This window comes from Crotalus tigris, unplaced genomic scaffold (genome assembly GCF_016545835.1).
Source record: "Crotalus tigris isolate CLP2741 ecotype Arizona unplaced genomic scaffold, ASM1654583v1 scf7180000018301.7375997, whole genome shotgun sequence".
In the NCBI taxonomy this organism is placed as follows: domain Eukaryota; kingdom Metazoa; phylum Chordata; class Lepidosauria; order Squamata; family Viperidae; genus Crotalus; species Crotalus tigris.
Window position 1 is genome coordinate 5,677,044 of NW_024096931.1, and position 27,616 is coordinate 5,704,659.

The 27,616-nt window shown below is 41.7% G+C and overlaps 2 protein-coding genes across 7 annotated transcripts in view; both read right to left on the reverse strand.

Moving 5' to 3' along the window:
* Positions 1–9,451, reverse strand: part of SEC14L5 (SEC14 like lipid binding 5) — a 63,454-nt gene extending 54,003 nt beyond the window's left edge. The window contains exon 1 of the mRNA XM_039349813.1: positions 9,238–9,451. The gene's annotated coding sequence lies outside the window, so the exon portion shown is untranslated. The remainder of the gene's footprint in view (positions 1–9,237) is intronic.
* Positions 9,452–17,102: 7,651 nt separating this feature from the next.
* The window catches only part of LOC120310892 (syntaxin-binding protein 4-like), a 44,920-nt gene continuing 34,406 nt past the window's right edge, over positions 17,103–27,616 (reverse strand). For 2 of the 6 annotated variants that reach the window (XM_039349806.1, XM_039349809.1), the window contains 7 exons: positions 26,412–26,477; positions 24,965–25,153; positions 22,200–22,316; positions 21,218–21,264; positions 19,715–19,854; positions 18,022–18,123; positions 17,103–17,815 (listed from right to left, as the gene is read on the reverse strand). In XM_039349806.1, the coding sequence (XP_039205740.1) occupies positions 17,718–17,815; positions 18,022–18,123; positions 19,715–19,854; positions 21,218–21,264; positions 22,200–22,316; positions 24,965–25,153; positions 26,412–26,477 (759 nt within the window). In that variant the 3' untranslated portion in view covers positions 17,103–17,717. Of the gene's footprint in view, positions 17,816–18,013; positions 18,124–19,714; positions 19,855–21,217; positions 21,265–21,333; positions 21,399–22,199; positions 22,317–24,964; positions 25,154–26,411; positions 26,478–27,616 lie in introns of those variants that run through there. The other 4 variants (XM_039349807.1, XM_039349808.1, XM_039349810.1 and 1 more) reach the window with 4 other exon arrangements.

Sequence of the window (27,616 nt, forward strand, 5' to 3'; positions counted from 1 at the left end):
TCATATTCTACTTAAAGATCAGAAATATTTAGTTAATGCTCGTTTGGGATCTCATTTTATATCTCCTGCACCTGGGAAGAAAGGGGGAGTTGTTATATATGTCAAACAAAACCTGCCAGCTTGTCTGGTAGAATCAGATCCCCAGGGGAGATATGTGATGATTGAACTTGGTATTTATGGTAAGAAAGTACTTATAGTTGGACTTTATGCTCCAAATCAACAACAGGAACAATTTTATAAACAGTTACACCAAAAAATAACTTTGCTTGATTATAGATCGGTGGTATTAATGGGTGATTGGAATGGTGTCTTAGATACACAAAGGGATAAGAAAGGTTCCTCTCCTTTTCTTAAACAAGCAAGGCTACCTAAAGCCTTTTTTGATATGAAAGAAGACTGGGAATTAAGGGACTATTGGCGGGAACGTAATCAAGAGGAGAGAGACTTTACTTTTTTTTCTGACAGACACCAATCTTTTTCAAGAATTGACTTTTTCTTGATTACCACGGATTTGTATAATAAAGTAAAGAATGTAAAGATTTTTCCTAGATCACTGACGGATCATAGTCCAGTTTGGATGGAGTTGATTCAAGAGAAAGAGGAAAGAAGATCCTGGAGAGTTAATGAAAATTTGTTTAGACAAGAGAAGAATGTTCAAAAACTAAAGGAGTGTTTAAAGGACTATTTTGCTTTGAATATGTATAAGGGGACTTCAATGTCAATGGTATGGGATGCAGGTAAAGCATTTATGCGCGGTGTTTTGATAAAAATGAATAATTTTTATAAGCGAAATCAGACTCAGAAACGTAGAGAACTTGAAGATGAAATTAAACTAAAAGAAAGGGCTTTGATTCTAAATCCTTCTGATGAAAGTACTAAAGAATCTGTAAAGTTATTAAGGTCACAATTTAATATGTTGATAGCAGATCAAGCTGCAACCAATTTATTATTTATGAAACAAAATACATTTTGTAATGCTAATAAGCCGGGGAGATGGTTGGCTTATCAATTAAGAAAGAAACAGAGACTGAGAATAATAGAGAAAATAAATTATAAGGGTAAACTAGTTTCTCAGAAGGAATTAATTAAAAAATCTTTTTTGGATTATTATCAAAACCTATACAAATCTACTAATGTACAACTGTTAGATATAAATAAATATTTAGCTGAGGCAAGTTTTCCTAAACTGACTGAGGATCAGAAATATGAAATTAATGGTTTAATTACTAAGGAGGAAATCGCCTCAGCAATTCAACAATTGAAATTAGGGAAAGCACCGGGTACGGATGGGTTAACAGCTGTTTATTATAAAGCTTTAATGGAGGAGATGATTCAACCATTAAATGATCTTTTTAATGGTATCTTACAGGGTTTAGAGATTCCTCCTTCATGGCGTAGTGCTTTTATATCATTGATTCCAAAGGAGGATCAAGATCTTACTTTACCAAAAAACTATAGGCCTATATCTCTTTTAAACGTGGATTATAAGATATTTGTAAAAATTTTGGTAAATAGGCTTATGAGGGTGGTGCATCATCTTGTGCATAAAGATCAATCAGGGTTTATAACAGGAAGGTATATGAAAAACAATGTTAGACAAATTATTAACTTATTAGAATACTTAGATAAGAACAACCAAGTTCCTGCAGGGCTCATATTTTTAGATGCTGAAAAAGCATTTGACCAACTGAATTGGCATTTTATGCTAAGAGTAATGGAAGAAATGAATTTTGGTGAAAACATATTACAAGCCCTTAAGGTAATATATCAAAAACAAACAGCACAACTTATTGTTAATGGAGGTTTGTCGGAGGTTTTCACAATAGAGAAAGGTACTAGACAGGGGTGTCCTTTATCGCCATTGTTGTTTGTTTTAACATTGGAAATATTATTGATTAAAATTCGAGAGTCTCAGGAAATTAAAGGAATATATGTTAATAAAAAAGAATATAAGTTGAGAGCTTTTGCGGATGACTTGGTTGTTACTTTGTCGCAACCTGATTATTCTGTAGTAAACTTATTACAGTTGATTCACCATTATGGTTTGGTCTCGGGTTTTAAGATTAATGTAAATAAGACTAAAATTTTACCTAAAAATTTGTCGAGTCAGGAGAAGCAGATTTTGGTTAACTCGACGGGTTTTGAGATTGTTAATAAGGTAAAATATTTGGGGGTGATGCTGTCTGTTTCTAATGCAAAACTATTTAAAAATAATTATGAAAGGTTGTGGGTCGGGGTACAGAAAGACTTGAAGAATTGGGAAAAGCTGCAATTATCCCTCATGGGAAGAATTGCAGTGATAAAAATGAATATTCTACCCAAGTTTCTTTTTTTGTTTCAAATGTTACCAATTTTGAAAAATGAGATTAATTTAAATGAGTGGCAGAAGGGTCTCAATAAATTTATTTGGGCAGGGAAAAAACCAAGGGTTAAGTTCAAAATTATGCAAGACTTCCGTGAGAGGGGCGGACTCAAGGTACCAAATTTGAAATTATATTATGATGCGGTGGTTTTAACATTAATTAGTGACTGGGTAAATTTGACAAATTCTGAGATACTTTATCTAGAGGGATGGGATTTACTTTATGGGTGGCATGCCTATTTAATATTTAATAAAAAAATAGATTGGGCTTTTAAATCTCATATTTTAAGAATTTCTTTACTTAGGATTTGGAGAAAATATTATAAAAGTGATTTTAAAGTACCATTATGGGCTATACCTTGGCATGCGATAGAAGGAATAAAAAGAGGGGTTAAAATGGATATGGTGTCTTACAGACAGTTACTTAAATGGGATGGACAAAACTGGCAATTAAAATCACGGGAAGAATTAGCACAAGAAAATTTTACTTATTCTTGGTTCCAATATAGGCAACTACTAGATAGATGGAAGATGGATTGTAAGGTGGGTTTTCTTAGAGAAGATGAAAATCTTATTAAGCAACTGAGGGATCAAAGACAAACCCACATTAAGAGAATTTATGGGGTTTTAGTTGAATTGGACTCAGAAACGGAACTAATTAAAGATTGTATGATTAGATGGGCGCAGAACTTTGGTGAGCCAGTTTCATTGGACACCTGGGAAACTATTTGGGTGAGAAATGTCAAATTTACTCAAGCACAGAATCTAAGGGAGAATTTTTATAAAATGTTTTATAGATGGCACCTTGATCCACAAAAAATGTCTTACATGTACCCTGACGTGCAACCTAAATGTTGGAGATGTGGTTATAAGGAGGCTTCCTATTATCATATTTGGTGGTCATGTAGAGAGATAAAAGCATTTTGGATCAAAATATGGTGGAATATCCAGAGAATTTTTAGAAGGAGGGTAAAATTTACTCCGCAATTATTTTTGTTAGGTATTGTTACAGATTGTGATACAAAGGAGGTTGTATTGATGTTAAACTTGATCACAGCCGCGAGGCTGTTAATTGGACAATATTGGAAGAAGGAATCTTTGCCTACATTGCAGGAATGGTTTTTTAAAGTAGCTTATCTGGCAGAAATGGCAAAGATTTCGGCTTTCTTAAAGCAACAAACGCAAGAGAAGTTTTTTGCTATCTGGGACAAATGGATAAAATTTATACAATTTAGATTGGGTATACAAAAATATTATATAGCTTTTTCATAAGTTTTATTTTTATATATATTATAGATATCTTTTTTATATATATAAATATAAAGTTTTTAATTTAATTTTTATTTTATTTTTTTTTTTTTTTTTTTTTTATTATTATTATTTCTTAAGCCTATATTCTGCTCTGGGAAGCTCAGGGGGGGGGAAGGGAGGGTTTTTGGGAGGGGTGTGGGGTGGGGGTTTTTTTTATATGTATTGTTTAATTTTTTTTTCTTTTGTATATGTTGTTTTTTGTTCTGTATTGTTCTTGTTTTTTTTTGTAAAATTTATAAAACTTTTAATAAAAAAAAAAAAAAAAAAAAAAAAAATAAATCATGCATTTTTATATGTTTCTAAGCTACAGAGGCGAATTCACTTCTATTCTAGTAACACACTCACACACAGGAGACAGTTTAGTGTTGCATTAGATCCCACTTCACGGGGGGGGGATACAAACAGAAGACACTACCAAAAATATGGTACTATTTGGGCTTAGAAAGAAGGATTCAGCAAAAGAAGGGGTGGGGAATTCTATTGCCGAAAAAGGCTCAGGAAAGTATGCTGTTATATAATTAGCAGCTCCAAGTAAAGCATAGAGCTGAGTGTAAATCTTGATACGGAGCCAAGTTCATAACCACATTTAACTTTGAGAAATGCTTGGTCATCAATCAATCGTGCTCATCCGCATCCGGAGACCACTGGCAAACCAAAACTGGACCAGCGTCATCCTGCTGTATTCAGCACAACTGAAAGCATCCATTGAGGAAACAAACTGAAAACTTCCAGCCTTGTCACAGGTTAGCATCAGAATCGCTGTAGGAGAAGAACTGGAAGGCGGAGTTAAACTTGCCCTCAGTTTGGAGTCATTGCGTTGCCACAAAAGACCTAAGTCCAATCCCTGCGAATTCCATGGAGTCTTTATCCAGCGCCAATTTAGCTTTGACGGTTAGTTGACTAGATTCTTGTAATAGAGGTAGTGATGATAAACTTTTCCGCACTTCAAACTCAGCAAATGCTCCTTCCAACTTTATTATTATTTTGGCCACGGTCTTGCCATTTTTTTGACCATATCCCACAGGAATCTGAAGCAAAATGCTGGCAGATTTTTGCACTTAGCAACATTTCAACCACATCATGTTGCCTAACAGATCTGGTAGGCTCTAATGCAGTGTTTCTCAACCTTGGCAACTTTACGATGTGTGGACTTCAACTCCCAGAATTTTGAGAGTTGAAGTCCACACATCGTAAAGTTGCCAAGGTTGAGAAACACTGCTCTAATGGACCTTGAAAACGTAACAAAAAAAAGGCACCTATTATTATTTTTCCAAACCTATCTTCAGTTGATTTTTTTTTTTTAAAAAAAAGAGTAATTGGTGATTGTATTCCTATGCTATTAGCCTTGCCATTTAGCGGGTTGAGAAAAATCAGTGGACAATTTCTTTTTCGTTATTCATCAGTATCAGCAATAGCCTGAGCACACCTATCAGAGAGTGTTTAGTCCTGGGAATCATATTTTAAGAAGTCCTTAATGAACTGCAGTAATTATGTCCAGAGAAAAGCCAACAAAATAAAGAGCGTAGAAGGAAAATCTTACGAAGAATGCTCGGAGGCATGGGATATATTTAGCCTACAGAAGAGAAGGCTGGGGAGAGAGGTGACAGCTGAAGGGCCGTCATGTAGTAGATGAGACAGAGTAGGTCAGGGTTGTTCTAAAGCAGAAGAAATCATGAGTTTAAATTACAAAGAAGGACATTTTGGTTGGACGTCGGGACAAAAATATGCTAACGGTTAAAACTGTTCCACAGTGACATGTGGAGGTGAAAGAATCTCTCTGAAGAAAGAAAGAATATTCTGTCTTCAGAGAGATTCAAAGAATCTTCAGAGGTATCTGGAGAAAGCATCTGAAGAAAGGATACTGCATTGGTGAGATATTGTGTCTAATTCTGGTCGGCACAACGCAAAAAAAGATGTTGAGACTCTAGAAAGAGTGCAGAGAAGAGCAACAAAGATGATAAAGGGACTGGATGCTAAAGCATGCAATGAACAGTTAAAGGAAGTAGGTACGCCTGGTCCAATGAAGAGAAGAACTAGGAGTGACATGATAGCAGTCTTCCAGTATTTGAGGGGTTCCCACAGAGAAGAGGGGCTCAATCTATTATCCAAAGCACCTGAGGGCAGGACCAGGAATAACGGTGGATGATCATTAACGACAGATCCAACCTAGAACTAAAGAAAAATGTCCTGACAATGAAAAAAAAAAATCAGTGGTATTGTTTGCTTCTGGTATTGTGGGTGCTCCATCACTGGAGGATTTCAAGAACAGATTGGACAGACATTTGTCTGGGATGGAATAAGGATTCCTGCTTTGGGAAGGAGTTTGGATTAGGACAGGGCTTTTCAACCTTTTCAGCCATTGTCCCACTTTTAGGATATGGCAACATCCGAGTACCACCAGTCGCCTAGCAAGGTGTCAAAAACGTGATGACCCCCCCCAAAAAAGAAGGGAAAAAGTGATAAAGTACAGGTAATCCTCGACTTACAACAGTTCACTTAATGACTGTTTGAACTTACAATGGCGCTGAAAAAAGTTCCCCCCAAGCCACAGCCGAGCAAGACACCTGTCTGCCCACCTGGCCGCGCTCTTCCTCCTGTCCGAGGTTTTCATTGTTGTGAGCATTTCTGTTGAGGATTGGCAGCAGGGGTGGGGTGGGGGGGTATTTGGTTTTTATTCCCCCCCCCCGTCTGCTGGGTGATTGCAGCAGGTTTTGGTCACTTCACATGATCCTTGGACACTGTGACCGTCATAAATACGAAACAGTTGCCAAGTATCTGAATGTAAATCACAAGACCCTAGAGATGCTGCAACATTCCAGCTGATCGGCAATTCTTCGGGGCTCAGCAGAAGCGCCAGGATCAGTGCTGCTTTCCAGCTGATTGGTGCTTCTTCAGGGCTCAGCAGAAGCACCAGGATCAGCGCCGAGCTCCAGCTGGAGCCTGGCGCTGATCCTGGCGCTTCCGCTGAGCCCTGACAGCCCTGCAGCTCCAGCCATCTCTCGCTCAGGCTTGTGCAGTGCTGCCACCAGTTCAGCTCATTCCCCTCTCCCGCTACCACTTTTCTAGGATGGTCACGTACCACCTGCCAGGTGCCAATGTACCACAGGTGGTACCCATACCACTGGTTGAAAAGCCCTGGACTAGATGACCTCCTAGTCCCTTCCAGCCCTATGTTTCTATAAGCCTCTCCCTACATCACCAGCCCTTCCTATACCAAGCATTTTATGGGCCTCCTGATATAGATTCCGATTGTCTTTAATGATGTCTCCTTCAAAGACAGGGAGACAGAGCTGCTAAAGAACACATATCCATTTCTTTTTTTCAGATGGGATGCCCAAAGTTAGAATCCCAGAATCTGTTGGTGCAAAAAAAATAAAATAAACCTATTGAACAGCGGAAATAAGGGGGCAATGAACAGGGATGGGATGTACACCCCCTTCAGAGCAAATGTTCAAGAACCGCAAACACTGTTTTACCAGGCCTCTGATATAAAGAGGGATGGAAGGAATGTTTTGATGCTGTCTCTCTTTTTTTTGCTACACTTTAGTTTGGATGTGCCTGGCTAGGCTTGCCAAATGTGCTTCATCTAGTTATGGAATGTAATCGGTCTCTGAGTTCGCGCAAGGCCTCCAATTGATCAGTTCACCGAACCAGGGTAGGTGAGTTAGCCTAGAATCAGCAGGGCGACCAAGAACTGGCCAAGATGAATGCATAATTTTTGCAAGTTGCACGAATGCATTTTGCTCGCTCTCGGCCCGACCTCCTTCAGCACATTGTGCAAACGCCGTTGCGGGCAGAGAGCTATAGCGACACGCAGCCACAGGACTAATTTTAGGCCCTGCTCCAAAACCCACCGACAGCCAGCAACTGCTTTCAATAAATATTTAACCGTTCAACCTTAAAATATGAAATATTAATTCCCCTCCAATGTCAAGCATTTAATTTAAATATCTACATATAAATCATTCATGCTTCTCCTGGTGGGCTGCTCTCCATATAGCCTGGGCTGCAGTTTCAAACCCTCTTAGTCTGCACAGGCTGCGGTGGATCATGGGCACTGTAGTCCAACCGATCAGAAGAGTGCCAGGTAAGGAAATAGCTGGGTTTTTGTTTTGTTTTTTATTAACCTGACCATCTTTGAAGATTAACTCAGAGAAAAATACAGCTTTCTCTAGCAAAGGGGCTGATGTGAAGCTGCAGAAGGCAGTGTCTAAAATGTTTCACCCCCCCTCCTCAAGAGAAATACTTCACTGCTGGTTCCCTGCACAGAGGTTGCTTTCATTACTAGAGCCAGGTGTTTTTTTTTCCTAGGCTGCTTCTTGGACCCATCAGGTGAGTCTCCCATGCTCCACAGGTCCATCCCTGCTGGCGAGCTGCAGGTCAGATCAGCTAGATCCATTCAGATCTAGCAGATCAGCCAAGGAGCCTGGCACGGGCAACCCTGGTTTGATGGCTATTCTGCACGTGTAGAAACATGCTTGTGGAAATATTCACATGTGGAAATGTAATCTACCCATAGCTATAGAAATGCATAATAAACGGGGGGGGGGGAATGAAGGTTTCTGCCTGTGCATATATACATAGGCATACCCACGTGCACACTCAGACACACATATGTAGATGGGTGGATGGATGGATGGATGGGTAGGTGGATGGATAGGTGGATGGATCGATAGATAGTAAAATTGTAGAAGCGAGAAAGGAAAGAGAGATGATAGATGATAGTGAGACAGAGAGAAGAAAAGATGAGATAGATAGATAGATAGATAGATAGATAGATAGATAGATAGATAGACAGTACAATTATGAGAGAGAGAGAGAGAGACTATAGCTAGCTAGCTAGGTGATAGATAGATAGATAGATAGATAGATAGATAGATAGATAGATAGATAGATAGATAGATAGATAGATAGATGACGGATGGACAGACAGTAAAATTATGAGAGAGAGAGAGACAGAAAGAGAAAGACTATAGCTATCTATCTAGCTAGATGATAGATAGATAGATAGATAGATAGACAGTAAAATTATGAGAGAGAGAGAGAGACTATAGCTAGCTAGCTGATAGATAGATAGATAGATAGATAGATAGATAGATAGATAGATGGATGATGGATGGACATATAATAAAATTATGAGAGAGAAAGAGAGAGAGAGAATATAGCTAGCTAGCTAGATGATAGATAGATAGATAGATAGATAGATAGATAGATAGATAGATAGATAGATAGACAGTAAAATTATGAGAGAAAGAGAGAGGGGGGGGTAGGTGATGGACGGACGCACGGACACATAGATATAAAGGGTATAGAAATATAAACAGGGGATCTATAGATACATGCAGGCATGTTTGCAGACATCCATGATACACACAACTGGTACCGACCCAACGCCTCCCGGCCTTTTACAACGAGACCGGCTTCTTCTACGGAGGAAGCTATACGGACCGGACCCCCTTGTATGTACACACACACTACACACACCACCACCACCACCACCACCACCCGGCAGCGAGCGAAGGAAGTCCGGACCGGCCGCCCTTTCCCCGCCTGCCCTCACCCACCGGTCACTCGCCGGACAGAGCCAGCCCGGCCGCCTCCGCCGACATCCTCGTCCTCCTCCGCCTCTCGCTCTTCGGCGGGTGGAGCAGCAGCGGCGGCGGCGGCGGTGGTCGCGGAGCTGCTCGGCCTCGCGACGACGGCTCCCTCAGCGGCAGGCAGCGGGGCAGAAGCCGAGCCGAGCCGAGCCGAGCCGAGCCCGCGCTTCGCCCAATCAGCCCCCCCACCAGCCCGCACCCCGCACTCCTCCGCCTGCCTCCCCCCCGCTCTACTTTCCTGGCCACGCCCCTCACCGCTGCGGCGGAGGTGGGGTTTGAGGCCCCGCCCCTTCCAGCCCCCCCCCCCCAGCAGATAGACAGGTGCGCTCCGCATCACCTTGGCCGCGGCGTTGGTCCCTTTGCCGGTGGACCTTGGCCGATCTTGAGAGCGCTGAGCAGAGGGGGAGAATTTGGGAGGGAGACCACCAAGAGATGTCAGGCCCGATAGAATAGAATAGAATAGAATAGAATAGAATAGAATAGAATAGAATAGAATAGAATAGAATAGGAAATGGAATAGAATAGGGAATGGAATGGAATGGAATGGAATGGAATGGAATAGAATAGAATAGAATAGAATAGAATAGAATAGAATAGAATAGAATAGAATAGAATAGAATAGAATAGATGAGTGGAGGAGTGGAATGGAGTAGAGTAGGATAGAATAGCATAGGATAGAAGAATGAAGAATAGAATAGAAATAGAAAATGGAATAGAATAGAAATAGAGAATAGAATAGAATAGAATAGAAATAGAGAATAGAATAGAATAGAATAGAATAGAATAGAATAGAAGTAGAAGAAAATGGAATAGAATAGAAATAGAAAATGGAATAGAATAGAATAGAATAGAATAGATGTAAGGGACCTTGGAGGTCATCTAGTCCAACCCCCTGCTCAGGCAGAAAACCCTACACCATTTTGGACAAATGGCTGTCCGGTCTCTTCTTAAAAACTTCCAGTGTTGGAGCATTCACAGCTTCTGGAGGCAGGTTGTTCCACTGGTTAATTGTTCTCCCTGTCAGGAAGTTTCTCCTTAGTTCTAGGTTGCTTCTCTCCTTGATCAGTTTCCATCCACTGCTTCTTGTCCTGCCCTCAGGTGCTTTGGAGAATAGATCCAGGAAGGAAGCAGTGGCTGCTCAGCTCTTAAATAATAATTTAATCCTTATTTCTTGTTGATTCAATTCAAATTAATTATTTAATCAAATTAAATATTAAATTAAAGAAAATGCAGGAAACAAGCCAGGTTACTAACTTAACAACTGCACTGATTCACTTAACAACTGAGGCAAGAAAGGGCGTAAAATGGGGCAAATCTCACTTAACAAATGTCTCACTTAATAACAGAAATTTTGGTCTCACTTTCCGTAAGTCAAGGACTACCTGTATACACACACACACACACACACACACACACACACACACACACACACACGTATTTGGATGCAGAGAATATACAGTACTTTGTATACAATGTAAGGAAATATAATATTTTTATGATGGTAAACAGAAGCTGGGAGAATGCACTTGGAACAGTTAAAACAAGAGTTAATAAAATTCAGGTAAAGCTCTGACGATCTTGAATGCTTTTCTGTAATTAGAGAGGTAATAAATTTGACAAATAACCTCCAGCCAGGCCTAAAACTTGACCAAATGTCTGGTAGGACTGACGGATCCTCTCCCACGCAGTTTTCATATCTGGGTGGCCCACACATGCATATATGTGTGTGGTTATATCAATTACATTATTCTGGAAGCTTTTAAAGCCTCAACATCATTTTAGCCATGGCCTATCCACTGCAGGATGAAGACCTCTTCCATGTATTTCCAACCAACATGGTCCTGAGCTTTTCTTTACCAATTGGACCGCAATACTTGCTGGTGTTGTCAATCCATCTTGTTTGAGATCTCTTCTGTGGATGCTTTTTATCAAGGGGGATCCATTCTAGGACTGCCTTAGTCCACCTGGCCTCCGTTCTTCTTGCTATGTGACCAGACCATTTCCATTTCAGTTCTTTTACTTTCTTGATAGCATTGTATATTTTAATTTGTTCTCTCATCCATGTGCAGGTCTTTCTATCTTGTCTTGCAATGCTGAGCGTGTATATTTCCACGGTTCTTTGTGCCACTCGTAGCTTTTGTATCTAATTGTGAGGTTAGTGTCCATTTTTCACTGGCATATGTTAGAGCAGGTAGCACACACTGATCGAAAACTTTTCAGGCATAGGGGGAGATTGTTCTTGAAAATTATGCTTAGCTTGCCGAATGCCTGCCCACCACATCTAACCTGCCGTTCAATTTCCTTTATTGTATCACCTTCCTTTGAGATCCGTTGGCCAGGGTATATAAATAGCTCTACTATTTATATAGTAGCTCTACTATTTATATACTGTAAAGCTCATTCAAAAGATTGCAATTATTGGATAGTCAAATTTCATCTGCATGATTTTCAGAGGGGTGGGTTGAGGGAGAAAATGTGTGTGTGTGTGTGTGTGTGTGTGTGTGTGTGTGTGTGTGTGTGTGTGAAGATCAATATTACTTACTTGAATTTATGAAGGTATTCCTTCATTCTTTTGGCTTTGCGTTTTGTAGAGGGCCGAAGTGGACTCGGTAAGTTAAGAATGCTACAGTTAAGAAAGTTTACAAGAAAACCATTTTGGATTAAAACAAACAATGACGTCCAACAATATGATGGGCAGAATTAAAAAAAACAAATTGCCAAAGGGGAGTGGAACAGAATTGTTCCAAGGGTGAATGGCCCTGTCCAGGGTGCTTACTAATTTAATTCTGCTGACAGGAGTAAGGGGGAACCTGGGGCTCAAAAGGATAATACAGCTGCCTAACATGCAAGCTGCCCAGGTTCGAATTCCTGAAGGGTGTGACTAGCTGATGAGGGCAAATGAGCCTGAAATAGCTATACTAGACTCCCACTAACTCTTTGCCAGCCACAAAATTTTGAATTTATAGTGTTCACAGTATGTGAGGTCTGCCTGCAAAATATGCTCCTAGACTGGAGCGAAATGCAGAACAGACTGATTTATATTTGGTAGACCAGGTGCCTCACCCAAGAGATAAGATATATATTGCTATATAGCTATAGCTATGTATATATCTATAGCCATATCTATCTATGTATATTATAGCTATTTATATAGCTATAGCTATAGCTATCATCTACCTATATCATTTCTATCTATCTATCTATCTATCTATCTATCTATCTATCTATCTATCTATCTATCTTTCTATCTATCTATCTCTAATTATATCTATATCTGAATCTCTATCTCTATATCTTACTATATCTATGTGAATATCTATCTATCTATCATCTACCTATATTACCTCTCTCATATCTATATCTATCTATTATCTATCTCTCTATTCTCTATCTTTCTATTCCCTATCTATCATCGATCTATAATCATAATCTCTCTATCTATCTAACTCTAATTATATCTATATCTGAATCTCTCTCTGTCTCTCTCTCTCTCTCTCTCTCTCTCTCTCTCTCTCTCTCTCATGACTTCCTCTGAACTAACTGAAGTTTTGAAATGTCTTCAGAGACAGCCTTTTCATCTCTAACTAAATCTCTTTCCTGCAATGTGGCTAAACTAGATTTGCAAAAGAAAAGGCTAGCCCAGGGCTTTTTGAAGTCAGAAACTACAGAATTTTAATTGAACTCACCTTTTCTTTCACTATATTTGTGTTGAGGTGAGTCTTCTCTTTCCAATGAGATCAGTGGTCCAGTATGTTGGAGGTGGAACTTAAAATACTGCCGCAATTCACGGAATGGTATTTTAATGGGTTTTACCACCCTGAATGTACAGTATTAATTGCACCGTTTGTAGTCAGCTGCTGTTTTTGAGTGCCGGGCTGAACTTGTCTGGACTTGGAAAGTAAGCAAGATCGGGTCTAATTACTGCTTAGACTGGAGGCTACCAGGAAATCTCGGGGCTTAATCGAAGTTGTGGAATTTTAAAAATATCCCACACCAAGGCAATAATAAATTATGTTTGAACTTTTGCAAAGAAAACTATGCGAACATGGATTAAAAGTCAGCAGAAATCGAGCTGGAAAAGGAGAAAAAGAGAAGTAACCTCTCTGCTCCTGATAATACAGGTAATCTTTCACTTATGACCACAAATGAGCCCAAAATTTCCATTGCTAAGAAAGTCGCTTCTTAAGGGAGTTTTGCCACATTTGACAACTTTCCTTGCCACGGTAATTAAAAGTGGGCTCCATTTATTCACAGTTGCAGCCCAGAAACAGGAAGCCTGCTTGGGTGTGGATGTGTCTCCACTTATACACTGAAACTGTCAGCCCACATCAGATATAATAATAATAATAATAATAATAATAATAATAATAATAATAATAATAATAATAATAATAATAATAAAGTTGGAAGGGACTTTGGAGGTCATCTAGTCCAACCCCCTGCTCAGGCAGGAAACCCTATACCATTTTGGACAAATGGCTGTCCAGTCTCTTCTTAAAAACTTCCAGTGTTGGAGCATTCACCTCTTCTGGAGGCAGGTTGTTCCACTGGTTAATTGTTCTAACTGTCAGGAAGTTTCTCCTTAGTTCTAGGTTGCTTCTCTCCTTGATTAGTTTCCACCCGTTGCTTCTTGTCCTGCCTTCAGGCGCTTTGGAGAATAGCTTGACTCCCTCTTCTTTGGGGCAGCCCCTGAGATATTGGAATACTGCTATCATGTCCCCCCTCGTCCTTCTCTTCATTAAACTAGACATACCCAATTCCAGCAGCCATTCCTTATATGCTTTAGTTTCCAATCCCCTTTATTTAAAACAAGAGGTTCAGATCCTATCTTATACCCTGTAAGTTTTTTTTTACAAAAACTACCATATATAATTAAAGCACAAGCAATTACAAAATCAATTTTAATACCCTGAGGAAGCCAGATCATGTTGGGAAGAAAAAAAAGTGAGCTGGAAACAATCAACCTTTGGAAGGAAGGAAGGAAGGAAGGAAGGAAGGAAGGAAGGAAGGAAGGAAGGAAGGAAGGAAGGAAGGAAGGAAGGAAGGAAGGAAGGAAGGGAAGGAAGGAATTTTCCTTTTTTGCTATTAGTGCCAAAACTCATTTACATCAGATTTAATTAAACTACAAAATCTGCTTCCAGAGAATGCAGGCATGCCTGCCAACTTGGTTGGCTTTAAAGAATTACATCTATTCATGATGTACAAAGCTATCAGTGGCGGCTAATCAGGATGATTCAATGCCAGTTGCCAAATAAGAAGCACCATCCAACTCAGAATACTAGGGGGTGGTGGCAGTCTGTTCAAGTCCTGCTTGTTAGAGATATCTGGATATTCACGATGAAAACAAAATGCTGGGCTAAGTCAAGATCCAAAAAAGGTGATTCTTCTTTTTAAAGGAAAGTAAAAACCATACACAAGTATGTTGGCTTCGAAATAAATCCAGCACTCGCTTCCATGACGGGAAATGCAGAATGGGAGATTCAACATGAGCTCAAGTGCAACCTCTCCTGTGCTACATAGATCTGGGCCACTCATGTATTGGACCAACTGTTGGACCCCCTTTCAGCCAGCATCCCTGGGCCTTGTCTTTGACTTATGGCTATAAAGGAACTGCCCATCGTAATTATAAGTCATGACAATCATAAATTGGGTCTCCCATGTGACCAAATCAACTTTATGACATCTTTTGTGGCAGTTCTTAAGCAAATGACCTGGTCGTTAAGCAAACCAATGGTTTGCTATGGGCCAGTTTTGCCAAAGAGCAGAAGTAAATGCTGCTTGTCAGCAAAACCACCATAAAATACTCATACTTTATTTATTTGGCCAAGTGTGGTTAGACCCACAGGGAATTTGTTTCTCCTAGAGAAGCAGAAAATGCAGACGTGTGACTGCGGGACTCTGCAAACAGTCATGAATGTAAGCCCATTGCTGAGCACCAGAAATAGGACCGTGTCACCATGCACAGTGGTTGCTGTCAGACCTTCAGGATGAATCGTGAGGACCACCAAGGAAGTCCATCAAAACTTTGAATGATTGTTAATCAAGCAGTCATAAGCCAAGGACTAAGAGACGTGGTGGTGCAGTGGTTAGAATACAGCAATGCAGGCTAACTCACTGTGCACTCCAGGAATTTGATTCTGACCGGCTCAAGGTTGACTCAGCCTTCCATCCTTCCAAGGTCGATAAAATGAGGACCCAAAATGCTGACTCTGTAAACCGCTTAGAGAGGGCTGTGAAGCACTATGAAGTGGCATATAAGTCTAAATGCTATTGCTAAGGCTATTGCTGTAGCTGATTGGATGTCACATTAGGAGCCCTGGTAGTGCAGTTGTTACAATGCAGTGTTGCAGGCTAACTCTGCCCACAGCCTGGAGTTCGATCTTGACCAGCTTGAGGTTGACTCAGCCTTGGTAAAATGAGGACCCAGATTGTTGGGGGCAAGAGGCTGACTCTGTAAACTGCTTAGAGAGGGCTGTAAAAGCACGGTGAAGCAATATATAAGTCTAGGTGCTATTGCTATCTGTAGCCAGTCAACACAACAGAGCATCTTTTTTGCTGCTCTGGATGTTGGCTGGAACCAAAAGAGAGAAGATATGGAGAAGAAGCCTTCTCAAGATAGACCCATCAAGAGTTTCTCCAGGCTAAATAAATCTGGAGCTGGAATTGTGCAAGCATTCCGATTAACTGCAAGTTGGCTGTTCCTCCTTCACAACGAGAAGACCCTGTGAGCTGAACATCTGCAGGCCCTTGGTCAAAGTTTTGGGGAAAGGTCTTAAGTCTTAAAAGTTGAAGACTTTCTGTTAGGGGAATTGAGAGTGGTCTACCCAACAGCAAAAATGAAAAAGAGGCATTGACCGGTAATAAACTAACTAACCAATGGATTTCCAGTCTTTTTTTTTTTTCAAAGAATCTTGAATAATTCAAAGAATCCTGAGAAGAACGAGAGAAATGGGTACAATTGATCCAAATGCAAATCACTTTCAGCATTGAGTGACTATCTGTTAAGGATCTATCTATTCTTTATTTATAATTTCTTCCACATATAAATCAAGAGGCATCTGGTAGCTCCTTTCCAGGTGAACAAATTTAATTAAAAGGCATAAGCGTTCACGAGCTTTTCAATTAAATTTGTTAGTTGGAAAAGATGCTGCTAAATTCCTGATTTTGGGGTGCCAGAGAGTTACCATGTATTTCAACTAAAGCAGTGATTCTCAACCTTTTTAATGCCGCGACCCCCAACCGGTCATAAGTCGAGGACTACTCAACCGGTCGTAAGTCGAGGACTACTCAACTGGTGCAGCACCGTTTGCAGAATGGGACTTTGGGCGGGCTCAGCAGGGCAGAGACAGCCTGGACAATTCCTATTGGCTTTTGAAAGCCAATAGAATTAGACTCTATTCAAGAGAGTCTATTCTATTGGCTTTCAAAAGCCAATAGAACAGTGGTTCTCAACGTTTGTGTGATGGCGACCCCCGTCACACAAACGTTCTGCGCACGCGCGGCGCCGCGCGCATGGGGGCGCCGCCGCGCATGCGCGGCAGCGCCCCCATGCGCGGCACCACCCACGCGCAGCGCGCTTGCGCGGCGCCGCCCCCACGTACGGTGCGCATGCGCGGCGGCGGCCCCACGTGCGGCGCGCATGCGTGGCGCCGCCCCATGCGCGGCTCGCATGCACAGCACCGCCCCCATGCATGGCGCGCATGCGCAGCGCCGCCCCTGAGGGGAAAAAATGGCAGATTGCCGCTTTTGGCGACCCCTGAAAAATGGTCGATCGACCCCAAATGGGGTCGCGACCCATAGGTTGAGAACCGCTGCAATAGAATAAAAGGGAGTAGCACAGCTAAGGAAAAGGGGGAAAAAATGGCGGACTGCGTTGTTTGGCGACCCCCGTGAAATGGTTGTTCGACCCCAAATGGGGTCCCAACCCACAGGTTGAGAACCACTGATCTAAAGGGAGCCGAGAAAGGTGCAGGAAACAGCATGAATACATGCATACAGTGCAAAAACTAAGTGAAAATGTTATGATTCCTCCCCCCAAATCCCAGTTAAAAGTCACAGTGGCTTCAGTGACAACCTTCTGGTTAGTCTCCCCAGCAAGGGCGTAGATAAATAACCAAAAACAAAGCTTTACAGAGACCTATCCAAAGTGAAAGTATGTAGAACAGCTCGCCTCCTGACGTTCTGGAGCTCCATCAATGGAGGTTTTCAACCAAGAATGGACAGCTATATGTCTAGGAAAGTGTGCCCTTTGGAAGGAATTGGACTAGAAGCTCTCAAAATGCCCCCCAGTTCTAGGCTTCTAGGATTCTTAACTGCCCTCCAGAAGTGACTTTCCAGAGATAATAGCTGCCATTGTTCTTGTTCTTTCAGACCATGAACAAGCAGTAGAGAGAAGTGAAAGAAGATCCAGTTCCAAGGAATGCCGTGGACCAGAAATGGCCCAAAGTTTAACTTCTGGAGGAAATGGTGCCGTGTTCCTCAGCATTCATAGTTGGGGGGGGGGATCTCTCATCTGCTTTGCAGTTGTCCCAATCTTGCAGTAGAGCTGTCAACGAAAGCAGAAGATCACAAAACATCACCAGGTCACCCTCAATCAGCATCTAATCTAGAGATGCCCTCAAGGTTCTTCGCTCAGAATAGAAACGTCAGCAGCTGGCGCCAGGCGTGCCCCCACTCACCCCTCTGAATTTTTTAATATCAAATTTTAATCTAAGCCGAAGAATTCAATTACACACTCGCTCACACACTGACTCTTAACTCCTTGTATCCGACAAATCGGGGTCTCCAATCGCTTCCCCCGTTCATCTGCTTTGCTTTCCTGCTGTGACTCCACCTCTGCCTCCGTAATTGAGCCTGAGAAGAAGGATCAGATATTACTCCATCATCGGCCATCTCAAGAACCTGGTCAATGTCATTTTATAGGTGAGAAGTACCCCTTGACCAGCGGCAAGTGGTCCTTGACTTACAACCACAACGGAGACCAGAATATCTTTGTTAATCAAAGTGATTGCTGGGTGAGATGTGTCCAGTTTTATGCCATAGTTTGTGAGCAAATCACTGCAGCTGTTAAGTGAATCATGCAGTCTTTAAGTGAAACCTGCTTTTCCTATTGACTTTGCTTGCCTGGAAGATCATCAGTGGTAACCCCAGGGTGCTACAACTCTACACACCTGGATGCCAAGCAAGCAAATTGTGATCATGTGACTGTGAGTAATGCTATGTTGGTTGTAAGTGTGGTTGTTACTCACATTTTTCAGCGCTGTTGTAACTTTGAATGGTTGCTAAATGAATGGTTGTAAGTCAAGGATTACCTGTACTCAGAGTAAAGTCGAGATATAACTGCTGGAGCAGTGGTTGACCACAGTTGCTGAAGCCCATTCAAGAGGAACTAGAAGCAGTACACTCAAAATCTGGGTAAATTACCCCAAATTGGGTAAAAGTAGCTTTTCTTGGGGTAATGACCCACAAACCAATTGCCCATCACAACAGGGATGTTTCAATTGACTTAGGAGTTGCCAGAGATACTAAAATATATCCCAAATAGTCCTATGAAAATAAAATTTGATGAAATCACCAATGCTAATTGATGGAAATGGTGCAGTGATCATTCAAAGCTATTATTTTTATAATACAGGTAGTCCTTGAGTTTGGGCCATCTGTTCAGTGACTGTTTGAAGTTGCAATGGTGCTGAAGGAAGGGACCTACAACCAACCCTCAAACTTCAGTAAAACTGATAGAAGAGAATATTTGTGGCTCGGGGTTGAACTGTGGGATCCTTGGTGCTCTCTGAGCTTGGTTGTTTTCTTGCAGATGTTTCATTACCAAACTAGGTAACATCATCAATGCTAGAAGTCCACAAGTCATAAAAGGGCCAAGTTTGAAGACCCTTGCTCTACAAGACAGTCCAAGCAATTCACCAATAGATGAACAATGTAAAGTGGGCTGGATTTAGATCACTTGTGGGCACGCAGGGACTCATGATTGATGACGCATGTGATCCCTACCTCGGGCTCAGCCCGGTCATATCCTATATGTGCTGAGGGACTTTTATTTCAGCTCATATCAAGCCCCTTCGTGGCCAAGCAAAATCAAGTACAGGGTGATAGTCAAGATACAATCAGTTTCAGCACCTTGGACAGGATATGTTAGTGTAAGGCCTGGAAGAAATTGAGTCCCTGAAGCAGTAGGCGTGAGCTTAAATGGACTCCAGAAGATGGTAGAGGACAGGAAGGCCTGGAGGAACATTGTCCATGGGGTCGCGATGGGTCGGACACGACTCCACAACTAACAATAACAACAACAAATTCTACAATCCTGCCATATACTGTTGTAATAGAAGAAAAGAAAGTGGTCTTGGTGTTCCCTGTGTAACAGAACTGCTTCTGTTATGGGGCAGCCATTGGCCAAAAATTCCCAGCAGCATTGCCTACAAGTGGAATTTACCATCTCTTGTAGCACTTGACAATGAGTTATTCTCCAATAGTTCATTGCCTTCTGCGATCAACAATCTGGCAAGTTCTGAAGAGAGAAGCGTTGTTTCTGAGGCATCTTTTGTCTTGTCCTCATCCTCTTGGCTGCTAATCCTGAGGAAGGAAAATGTGATGGTTTGTGAATTCCTACTTCACAGTCTCTTAGCGTAATGGGCTAGCAGAATAACCTTGGGAGATGGAAGCCAAGACAATGGTCAGATGAAAACTACCTGAGCCCAGAGAAGGAATGGAGATGGGGAAAACATCTCAGAAGGGACCATCTCTAGTTCTCTGGAAAGTATAGATGGGGGGGGGAGGGGTGTGCTTTCTGACTTGCAAGATTCTACTGCTAGTATTATAAAAGTAGTGTTAATATTCTTGGCTTTGGTTTCATGCCTGGACTATCTAAAAGGGCTAATGCTCAGGGAAACTTTGAAGAAAGCCATAATCATTCAGTTTTGCTACTTGTATTATGAAAGAGCCAGATTGGTCTAGGGCAGGGGTAGGCAAGCTTGGCTCTTTTATGACTCCTGGACTTCAACTCCCAGAATTCCTGAGCCAGCCATGCTGAGGGGAAAGAAAGAGGTTTCCAAGCTGAGCCATGCTGGCTCAGGAATTCTGGGGAAGTCCACTAGTAATGAGGGGGCCATAGTTCCCCCATGCTGGCTCAGGAATTCTGGGAGTTGAAGTCCACGAGTAATGAGGGGGCCATAGTTCCTCCATGCTGGCTCAGGAATTCTGGGAGTTGAAGTCCACAAGTCATAAAAGAGCCAAGTTTGAAGACCCATGAGCTTGACAATAATAGAACTGGTTGATCATTCTCTTCTTCTAGAGCAGGGGTAGGCAACCTTGGCTCTTTTATGACTGGTGGACGTCAACTCCCAGAATTCCTGAGCCGGCATGGCTCAGCTTGGAAACCTCTCCCTTTCCCCTCAGCATGGCTGGCTCAGGAATTCTGGGAATTGAAGTCCACGAGTCATAAAAGAGCCAAGTCTGAAGACCCATGGGCTTGACAATAATAGAACTGGTTGGTCATTCTCTTCTTCTAGGGCAGGGGTAGGCAACCTTGGCTCTTTTATGACTCGTGGACTTCAACTCCCAGAATTCCTGAGCCAGCCATGCTGAGGGGAAAGGGAGAGGTTTCCAAGCTGAGCCATGCTGGCTCAGGAATTCTGGGAGTTGAAATCCACGAGTCATAAAAGAGCCAAGGTTGCCTACCCCGGGTCTAGTGGTTAAGGCAACAGGTTGGAAAACGGGAGATCATGAGTTCAAGTCCCATCTTAGCCTTGAAAGCCAGCTGGGTGATTTAGCCTTGAAACCCAGCTGGGTGAAACATCTTCTTCTTCCTCAAAAAAATCAATCCAGTTGCCTTTTCAAAAATAAAAACCACTTTTGATGCAACGATGACCTGGATGGCTGAGAATGTTCATAGACATCCTGCACACCTGGTAAGAAACAAACTCAAAGAAACTCTTACCTCTTCTTGGGCAATGAGCAAGGTGCGCTCAGCAATCTGTGGGCATGCTGGTTAAAGACAAAAAAAAATGGGGGAAAAAAGTTGTCAACATTGCAGAAATGTGACCTCATTAGTACCTGCAAACCTCTTTTTTCTTTTGCTGGATTTTTACCATTCACTCCGAGGAAGATCCATTTTTCCACTAAGAGGAAAAATAGAAACAAAAATCGTTTAAGAACGTAAATCGAAGTTCAAATTAAATCAGGGTCAGTAATCCTAGTGCTAAACTTCAGCTGCAAAAATGAAGAAGGGTATTTGACTCTCAGCCTTTAATCGTGGGCAGGAGATATGCTTTTAATGGAAAGAGTGAATAACCTACACACACACACACACACACACACACACACACACACACCAAAATAAGGACAGGCATGGTGCTATGGTCAAAATTAAAGGGAGATCATGTGATCCCGAGAGAATGCAACCCTTGTGAATGCATGCCAGTTTCCAGGTGCCCAAATTTTGATCACGTGACCGTGGGGATGATGCAACGGTCATAACGGTGAAGACTAGCCACAAGTCACCTTTTTCAAGGTTATTGTAACTTTGAATGATTGCTAAACAAATAACTGTAAGTCAAGGACTATCTGTAATCTGTTCCACACTACCATCCATGTTGATTTAGGAGCAATATTATTTTGACTGATGTGACAAATCTACTGTAATACTGTAATAACAAGAACTTCCAGCATAGATTTTTTTCCTATTTTCATGCATTCTCCTTGAAATAAATGGGAGGATCTAGACTAGCGTCTAGACTAGGGGCGGGCAACTGTGGTTCCCTTTACAACCTGTGGACTTCAGACCCCAGAATTTTTGAATCATTCCCAAGAGCATGGCTGGCTCAGGAATTCTGGGAGTTGAAGTCCACAGGTTGTAAAGGGACCACAGTTGCCCATTCCTGGACTAGACACTGAATTCTGATTGGATGCAAACAAATCACCTGTACAAACAATAGGAGTTTTCTGTTGTAAATTTCCAGGTGTTTCTGGGCAACCTCTGACTTGTGTAACTGCTCGTTCACCAAGGACAGGTGCTTCTTCAGTTCTAAGGCATCACTCTGATTTGGGGGGAAAGAGAAAGAGAGAGAAAAGACAGAAAGACAAGATTGGAAGAGAAGATGTTTAGTTTTGACACACATTTGCTCACCCGGGTGTTTACAGTTTTGCTCCAGAACCAAAATGTTAGTTAAAAACATGATGGTGATGCAGAGAAGTTTTAGAATCCAAAATTGTCATAAACCAAGATGCTATCCTTATATTGTTTCTATTGTTTTTATTATACCCTGTTTTTATACTTTTATTCTTTGCTCCGGATTCCTTCAAAGCTGACTGCGTTAATTAGGGACAAAAATGTAAACAATTTTGTGGTTATTTGGAAAATTGCTTCTACACTTGCTGCATGAAAGAAAAAACATGAAATTTTAACTCTGGGTCTTAACAGTTAAGAGGGTTACTGCTATAAAAATGGCTGGTGGTTATTATTGGGCATAACTAAAAAGTTGATGCTATAACTTTACTACATAACTTACTGCACCGAAACCAGTAGGAAGTCACTTGTTTTGGTTTGTGTATTATTTCTTTCCCCCCCCCTGACTTTATCTCCTCTATTCCCTTTCCTTTCCTGTTTTTTCATGGTCTTTATTTCTACTTTCTACTTTATTTTTAATTGTATCTCAACTCCAAGCAGGTGCTGACTGTTAGTTAAGAAGATACTCCATCACTGGAGGCTTCTAAGAAGAGACTGAATAGCCACTTGTCTGGAATGGTAGAGGGTGTCCTGCTTGAGCAGGGGGTTGGACTAGAAGACCTCTGAGGTCCCTTTCAACTCTGCTATTCTGTTAAGACTCCTGTGCAATAAGTAGCAATAAATTGTTTTAATTGGATCTGCAGGCACAGAGCTGATTTTCCATGCCTGTCATTTCTTGAGCTATTTAAGGTGCAGTTGGTAGTAGTAGTAGTAGTAGTAGTAGTAGTAATAATAATAATAATAAATTTGGAAGGGACCTTGGAGGTCATCAAGTCCAACCTCCTGCTCAGGCAGGTAACCCTATACCATTTTGGACAAATGGCTGTCCAGTTTCTTCTTAAAAACTTCCAGTGTTGGAGTCCTCGCCTTACCATCCCAACTGAGCCCAAAACTTCCGTCGCTAAGTGAAACATTTGTTAAGTGAATTTTGGCCCCGCTTTATGACTTTTCTTGCCACCGTTGTTAAGTGAATCATGGCTATTATTAAGTTGTTGTTAAATGAATCCGGCTTCCCCATTGGCTGTGCTTGTCAGTCGCCAAAGGGGATCATGTGACACCCCCCGTCAGGGACTCTGCGACCGTCATAAATGCTGCAATGGTCGTTAAGGGTGAAAAACGGTCCTAAGTCACTTTTACAACTGTTGTAAGTCAAAGACTATCTGTCCTGCTTTTCCCGCTGGCTTTTCAGAACGAGCTGAATTTTCTTTCCCTCTCTTTTGCTATGGATCCCACACCTGCTTTTGGATTGTCCCTGATGCATACATAAAAGTATTAAAAACACTCCTTCTGGAGCAGACCCAAAATACAGCTGGGCACCGTGGGGCAGACGGGTGGGGAGGCAGACAATAGGGCAGCTGCTACTAAATACTGTTTGTAGCTGGTGAGGGTTGGGGGCTGGGGAGCTGTCTGGGTTTTATGTCAAGCTGTAAACTATATTTTCCTGGCCCGGCAAAGACAGCAGTATGTGGCATGGAGTTAATTACACTGACTCACCCTATAAGGTTGTAACTTATAATCTGGTGCAGAAATTAATTTAAACCCTGAAAACACCTTGCGGCTCTAGCATTTAATGTAAGAAAAACAGTGGAAGGGATTCTAGAATATGCTGTTTATAAATCAACAAATCGGCAAGAGTAAGCAATTAACCTCCACATTGTGGGAAGTCAGCCCCCCTCCCCCCCAAGCCCAAGAAAGAAATATTTTTGGAAATATTTAAAAGGCAGAATATAGTTCCCTAACGGATTTTAAAAGCAGAAACTAACACACACACACACACACACACACACACACACACACACACACACACACAAGTCTCTCTGTCCCAAGCAGAAACCAAGTCTGCAGAACTGCAGATGTGATAATCTTGTCCAAACTTTCTGTGGCTAAGTGAGACATTTGTTAGGTGAATTTTGCCCCATTTTATGACCTTTCTGGCCACAGTTGCTAAGCGAATCACTGCACTTGTCAAGTTAGTAACATAGTTGTTCAGTGAATCTGCCCCCCCCCATGGACTTTGCTTGTCAGAAGATTGCAGAAGCTGATCACGTGACCCCCAGGCACTACAAACGTCATAAATACGAATCAGTTGCCAAGCGTCTGAATTACGATCACGTGGCCACAGGGATGCTGCAACTGTCGTAAGTGTGAAAAATGGACATAAGTCACTTTTTTTCAGTGCCGCTGTAGTTTCGAATGGTCACTAAACAAACTGTTGAAAGTTGAGGACTACCTGTATCGTCTTTAGCAATTTGAGAAGGAAAACCCAGGTATAAATCTAGTGCACAAGTCTTGATAAGCCATGATATGAAATCACAGCATTGGGCTTTTATATGCTATTGTGATTTCTACGTTGATGTTTTCAATAAGCTTGGCCAACAGTGGCTTCTTTAACCAATCATTATGCAAGCTAACCACGACGCCAGGCAGAAATCCAGACAGTTCCTCTCGCTTCCGCCTGACCTCTGCTTCCAAAAGCTCCTTGTTCTTCTTCCCCGTCAGCTGGGATTTCAGCTCCATGATCTCAGCTTCCAGCAGATGGATGACTTCTTCGTAATCCTGCTCCGCGCTCTGGGCTCGCCACCGGAAGACTTCAGCAGCTTGCAGCTTGTTCTGCAGACATTGGTTCTCTTGAAGGAAGCTTGAGGCCTTCTAAGATTTGGGCAAGGAGAAGAAAAGAGATACAGGTGTCATGGCACAGGTGAGAATGACCTTGGGAGACAGGAGGAAGAGCTGCAGGCAAGGCAACGGTTAGGTAGGAAGCCGCTGAGCCCACAGAAGGAAAGAGGGTGGGGCAAAAGTCTCAGAAGGGATTTTCCGTGGTTTCCATAACTAACATTTTGATGATATGATTACTTTTCCCGATTTACTGATTTTCATTTGTTACTTTTGACTGTTAGTATTTATTTTTTTAAAGATTTTATTAGTAGTGTTTACTTAACAGATCAACGTATTTGTTTACTAATTGTTTTTAATATGTTACAGTTTAAGCTTTGTTTAAAACGGTTGAATATGATATTTACTCATTATTATGATCCGGACGGCTGCTTTTTTTGTTGAAATATGTGATTGTACCTATCCTTATTTTACCCTAATTCCTTATTTCCTTCCCCTCCCCCCTTCCTTTTACCCCTCCCAAATTTAATAAAATTTTGTAAAAAAAAAAAAAAAGGAGGGGAGAATAAGACTTGGAAGATTCTGTTACTCTAACCTTACAACGAAGTGGGGGAGGTTTGTCAGCTGGAAGGTTGACAGCCTGGGTTCAAGAGCTGACTGCTTACACGATGGGAAGAGGGTTCTTGCCCCGGTTCCTGCCCCCCCCCCAGCAGTTCGAAAGCAGGCAAATGCGAGTAGATGAATAGGTACCACTTCGGTGGGAAGGTAACAGTATTCCGCACACCTTGGCATATAGTCATGCTGGCCACATGACCATGCAAAAAATCTTCCTGACAGTGAAGAAAATCAACCAGTAGCATAGGGTTTCCTGTCTGAGCAGGGGGTTGGACTAGATGACCTCCAAGGTCCCTTCCAACTTTATTATTTTATTATGAGCAGCTTGCCTCCAGAAATCATGGGCACTCCATCACTGGAAATTTTAAAAAAGAGACTAGACCATCACCTGTTTGAGATGGTATAGGTTCTCCTGCTTGAGCAGGGGACTGGACTAGAAGACCTCCAAGGTCCCTTCCAGCTCTATTCTATTCTTTGGACAATGGTGGCTCCCTCGGCTAAGAAACAGAGATGAGCATTGCCTCCTAGAGTCTGACCTGATTAAACGAATGATTGTAAGTCAACGACCGCCTGTACTTAGAGTTCTAGCATAGTGAGCTACTGTCACAAAATGCACATTTAATTATGTGCATCTTCAGGTCAATGAAACAGAGGTGTGCAACCAGTTCCCATCACTGACCTGATTCAATTTTTGAAGCTCATCTTCCATTGACTTCTTATTGCTTTCCACCTCCTTCAGGAGAGACTGAGGGGGAGGGAAGGGAATGGGGAAGGGTTACAATCTCATCAATCCAGACAGTGCTTGATAATAATAATAGTAATAATAATAATAATAATAGAAGTAGTAACAAGAAGAAGAAGAAGAAGAAGAAGAAGAAGAAGAAGAAGAAGAAGAAGAAGAAGAAGAAGAAGAAGAAGAAGAAGAAGAAGAAGAAGTAGAAGAAGAAGAAGAAGAAGAAGAAGAAGAAGAAGAAGAAGAAGAAGAAGAAGAAGAAGAAGAAGAAGAAGAAGAAGAAGAAGAAGAAGAAGAAGTGCCTTGGGTGCAATCCCAAAACAACTGGAGCACCACTTGGACACCATCATCAGCACTGACAAATTTGCCATCAGTCAATTGCAAAAGGCAGCCTTCCATCCTGCGACGATATCTGTAATACCATCAAACATCCACATCTGCCTATCCCAGGTCCTTGGCAAGGACTCGATAAGTAGACAAAAATGCCAAATCCAGTCTGAACATCTGGCTGATTGTGTGAATAATAATAATAATAATAATAATAATAATAATAATAATAATAATAATAATAATAATAATAATAGTTCCCATTCCAGCAGACCTGCAACTTCCTGTTCCTCAAACCTTCTCAGAGTTTGATATCCTTTGTCATGGTGTCCTTCAGCTGTCAGCAAACCAGCTTATCCAACCGTAGCTTCCAATGGAGAAGAGCCTCCTTGACATCATTTTAATAAAAGTCAGGAGACTGATGGCCACACCATCAGGAAAAAAAAAATCAATCAGGAAACTTAGACTGCAGGTTTGAGCTGAAGACCAATTATCGCGGCCTTTTGCGCATCCCTGTCTTGACAAAAGGTCTCTGCCTTTTCCAAGTAGATGTAGAATCATAGATGGAAAGGATTTTGGTCTTCTCGTCCAGTCCTTCCCTTGCCCAAAGCAGGAGACTGTAGATTTGATAGGTAGCCGTAATCTAGTTAACTTCTTATAGAATCATTAGGAGCCATGGTGGCGCAGCAGTTAAAGTGCAGGATTGCATGCTAATTCTGCCCACTGCCAGCAGTTCGATCCTGACCGGCTCAAGGTTGACTCAGCCTTCCATCTTTCCGAAGATTGGTAAAATCAGGACCCAGATTTTGGGGGGGCAACAGGCT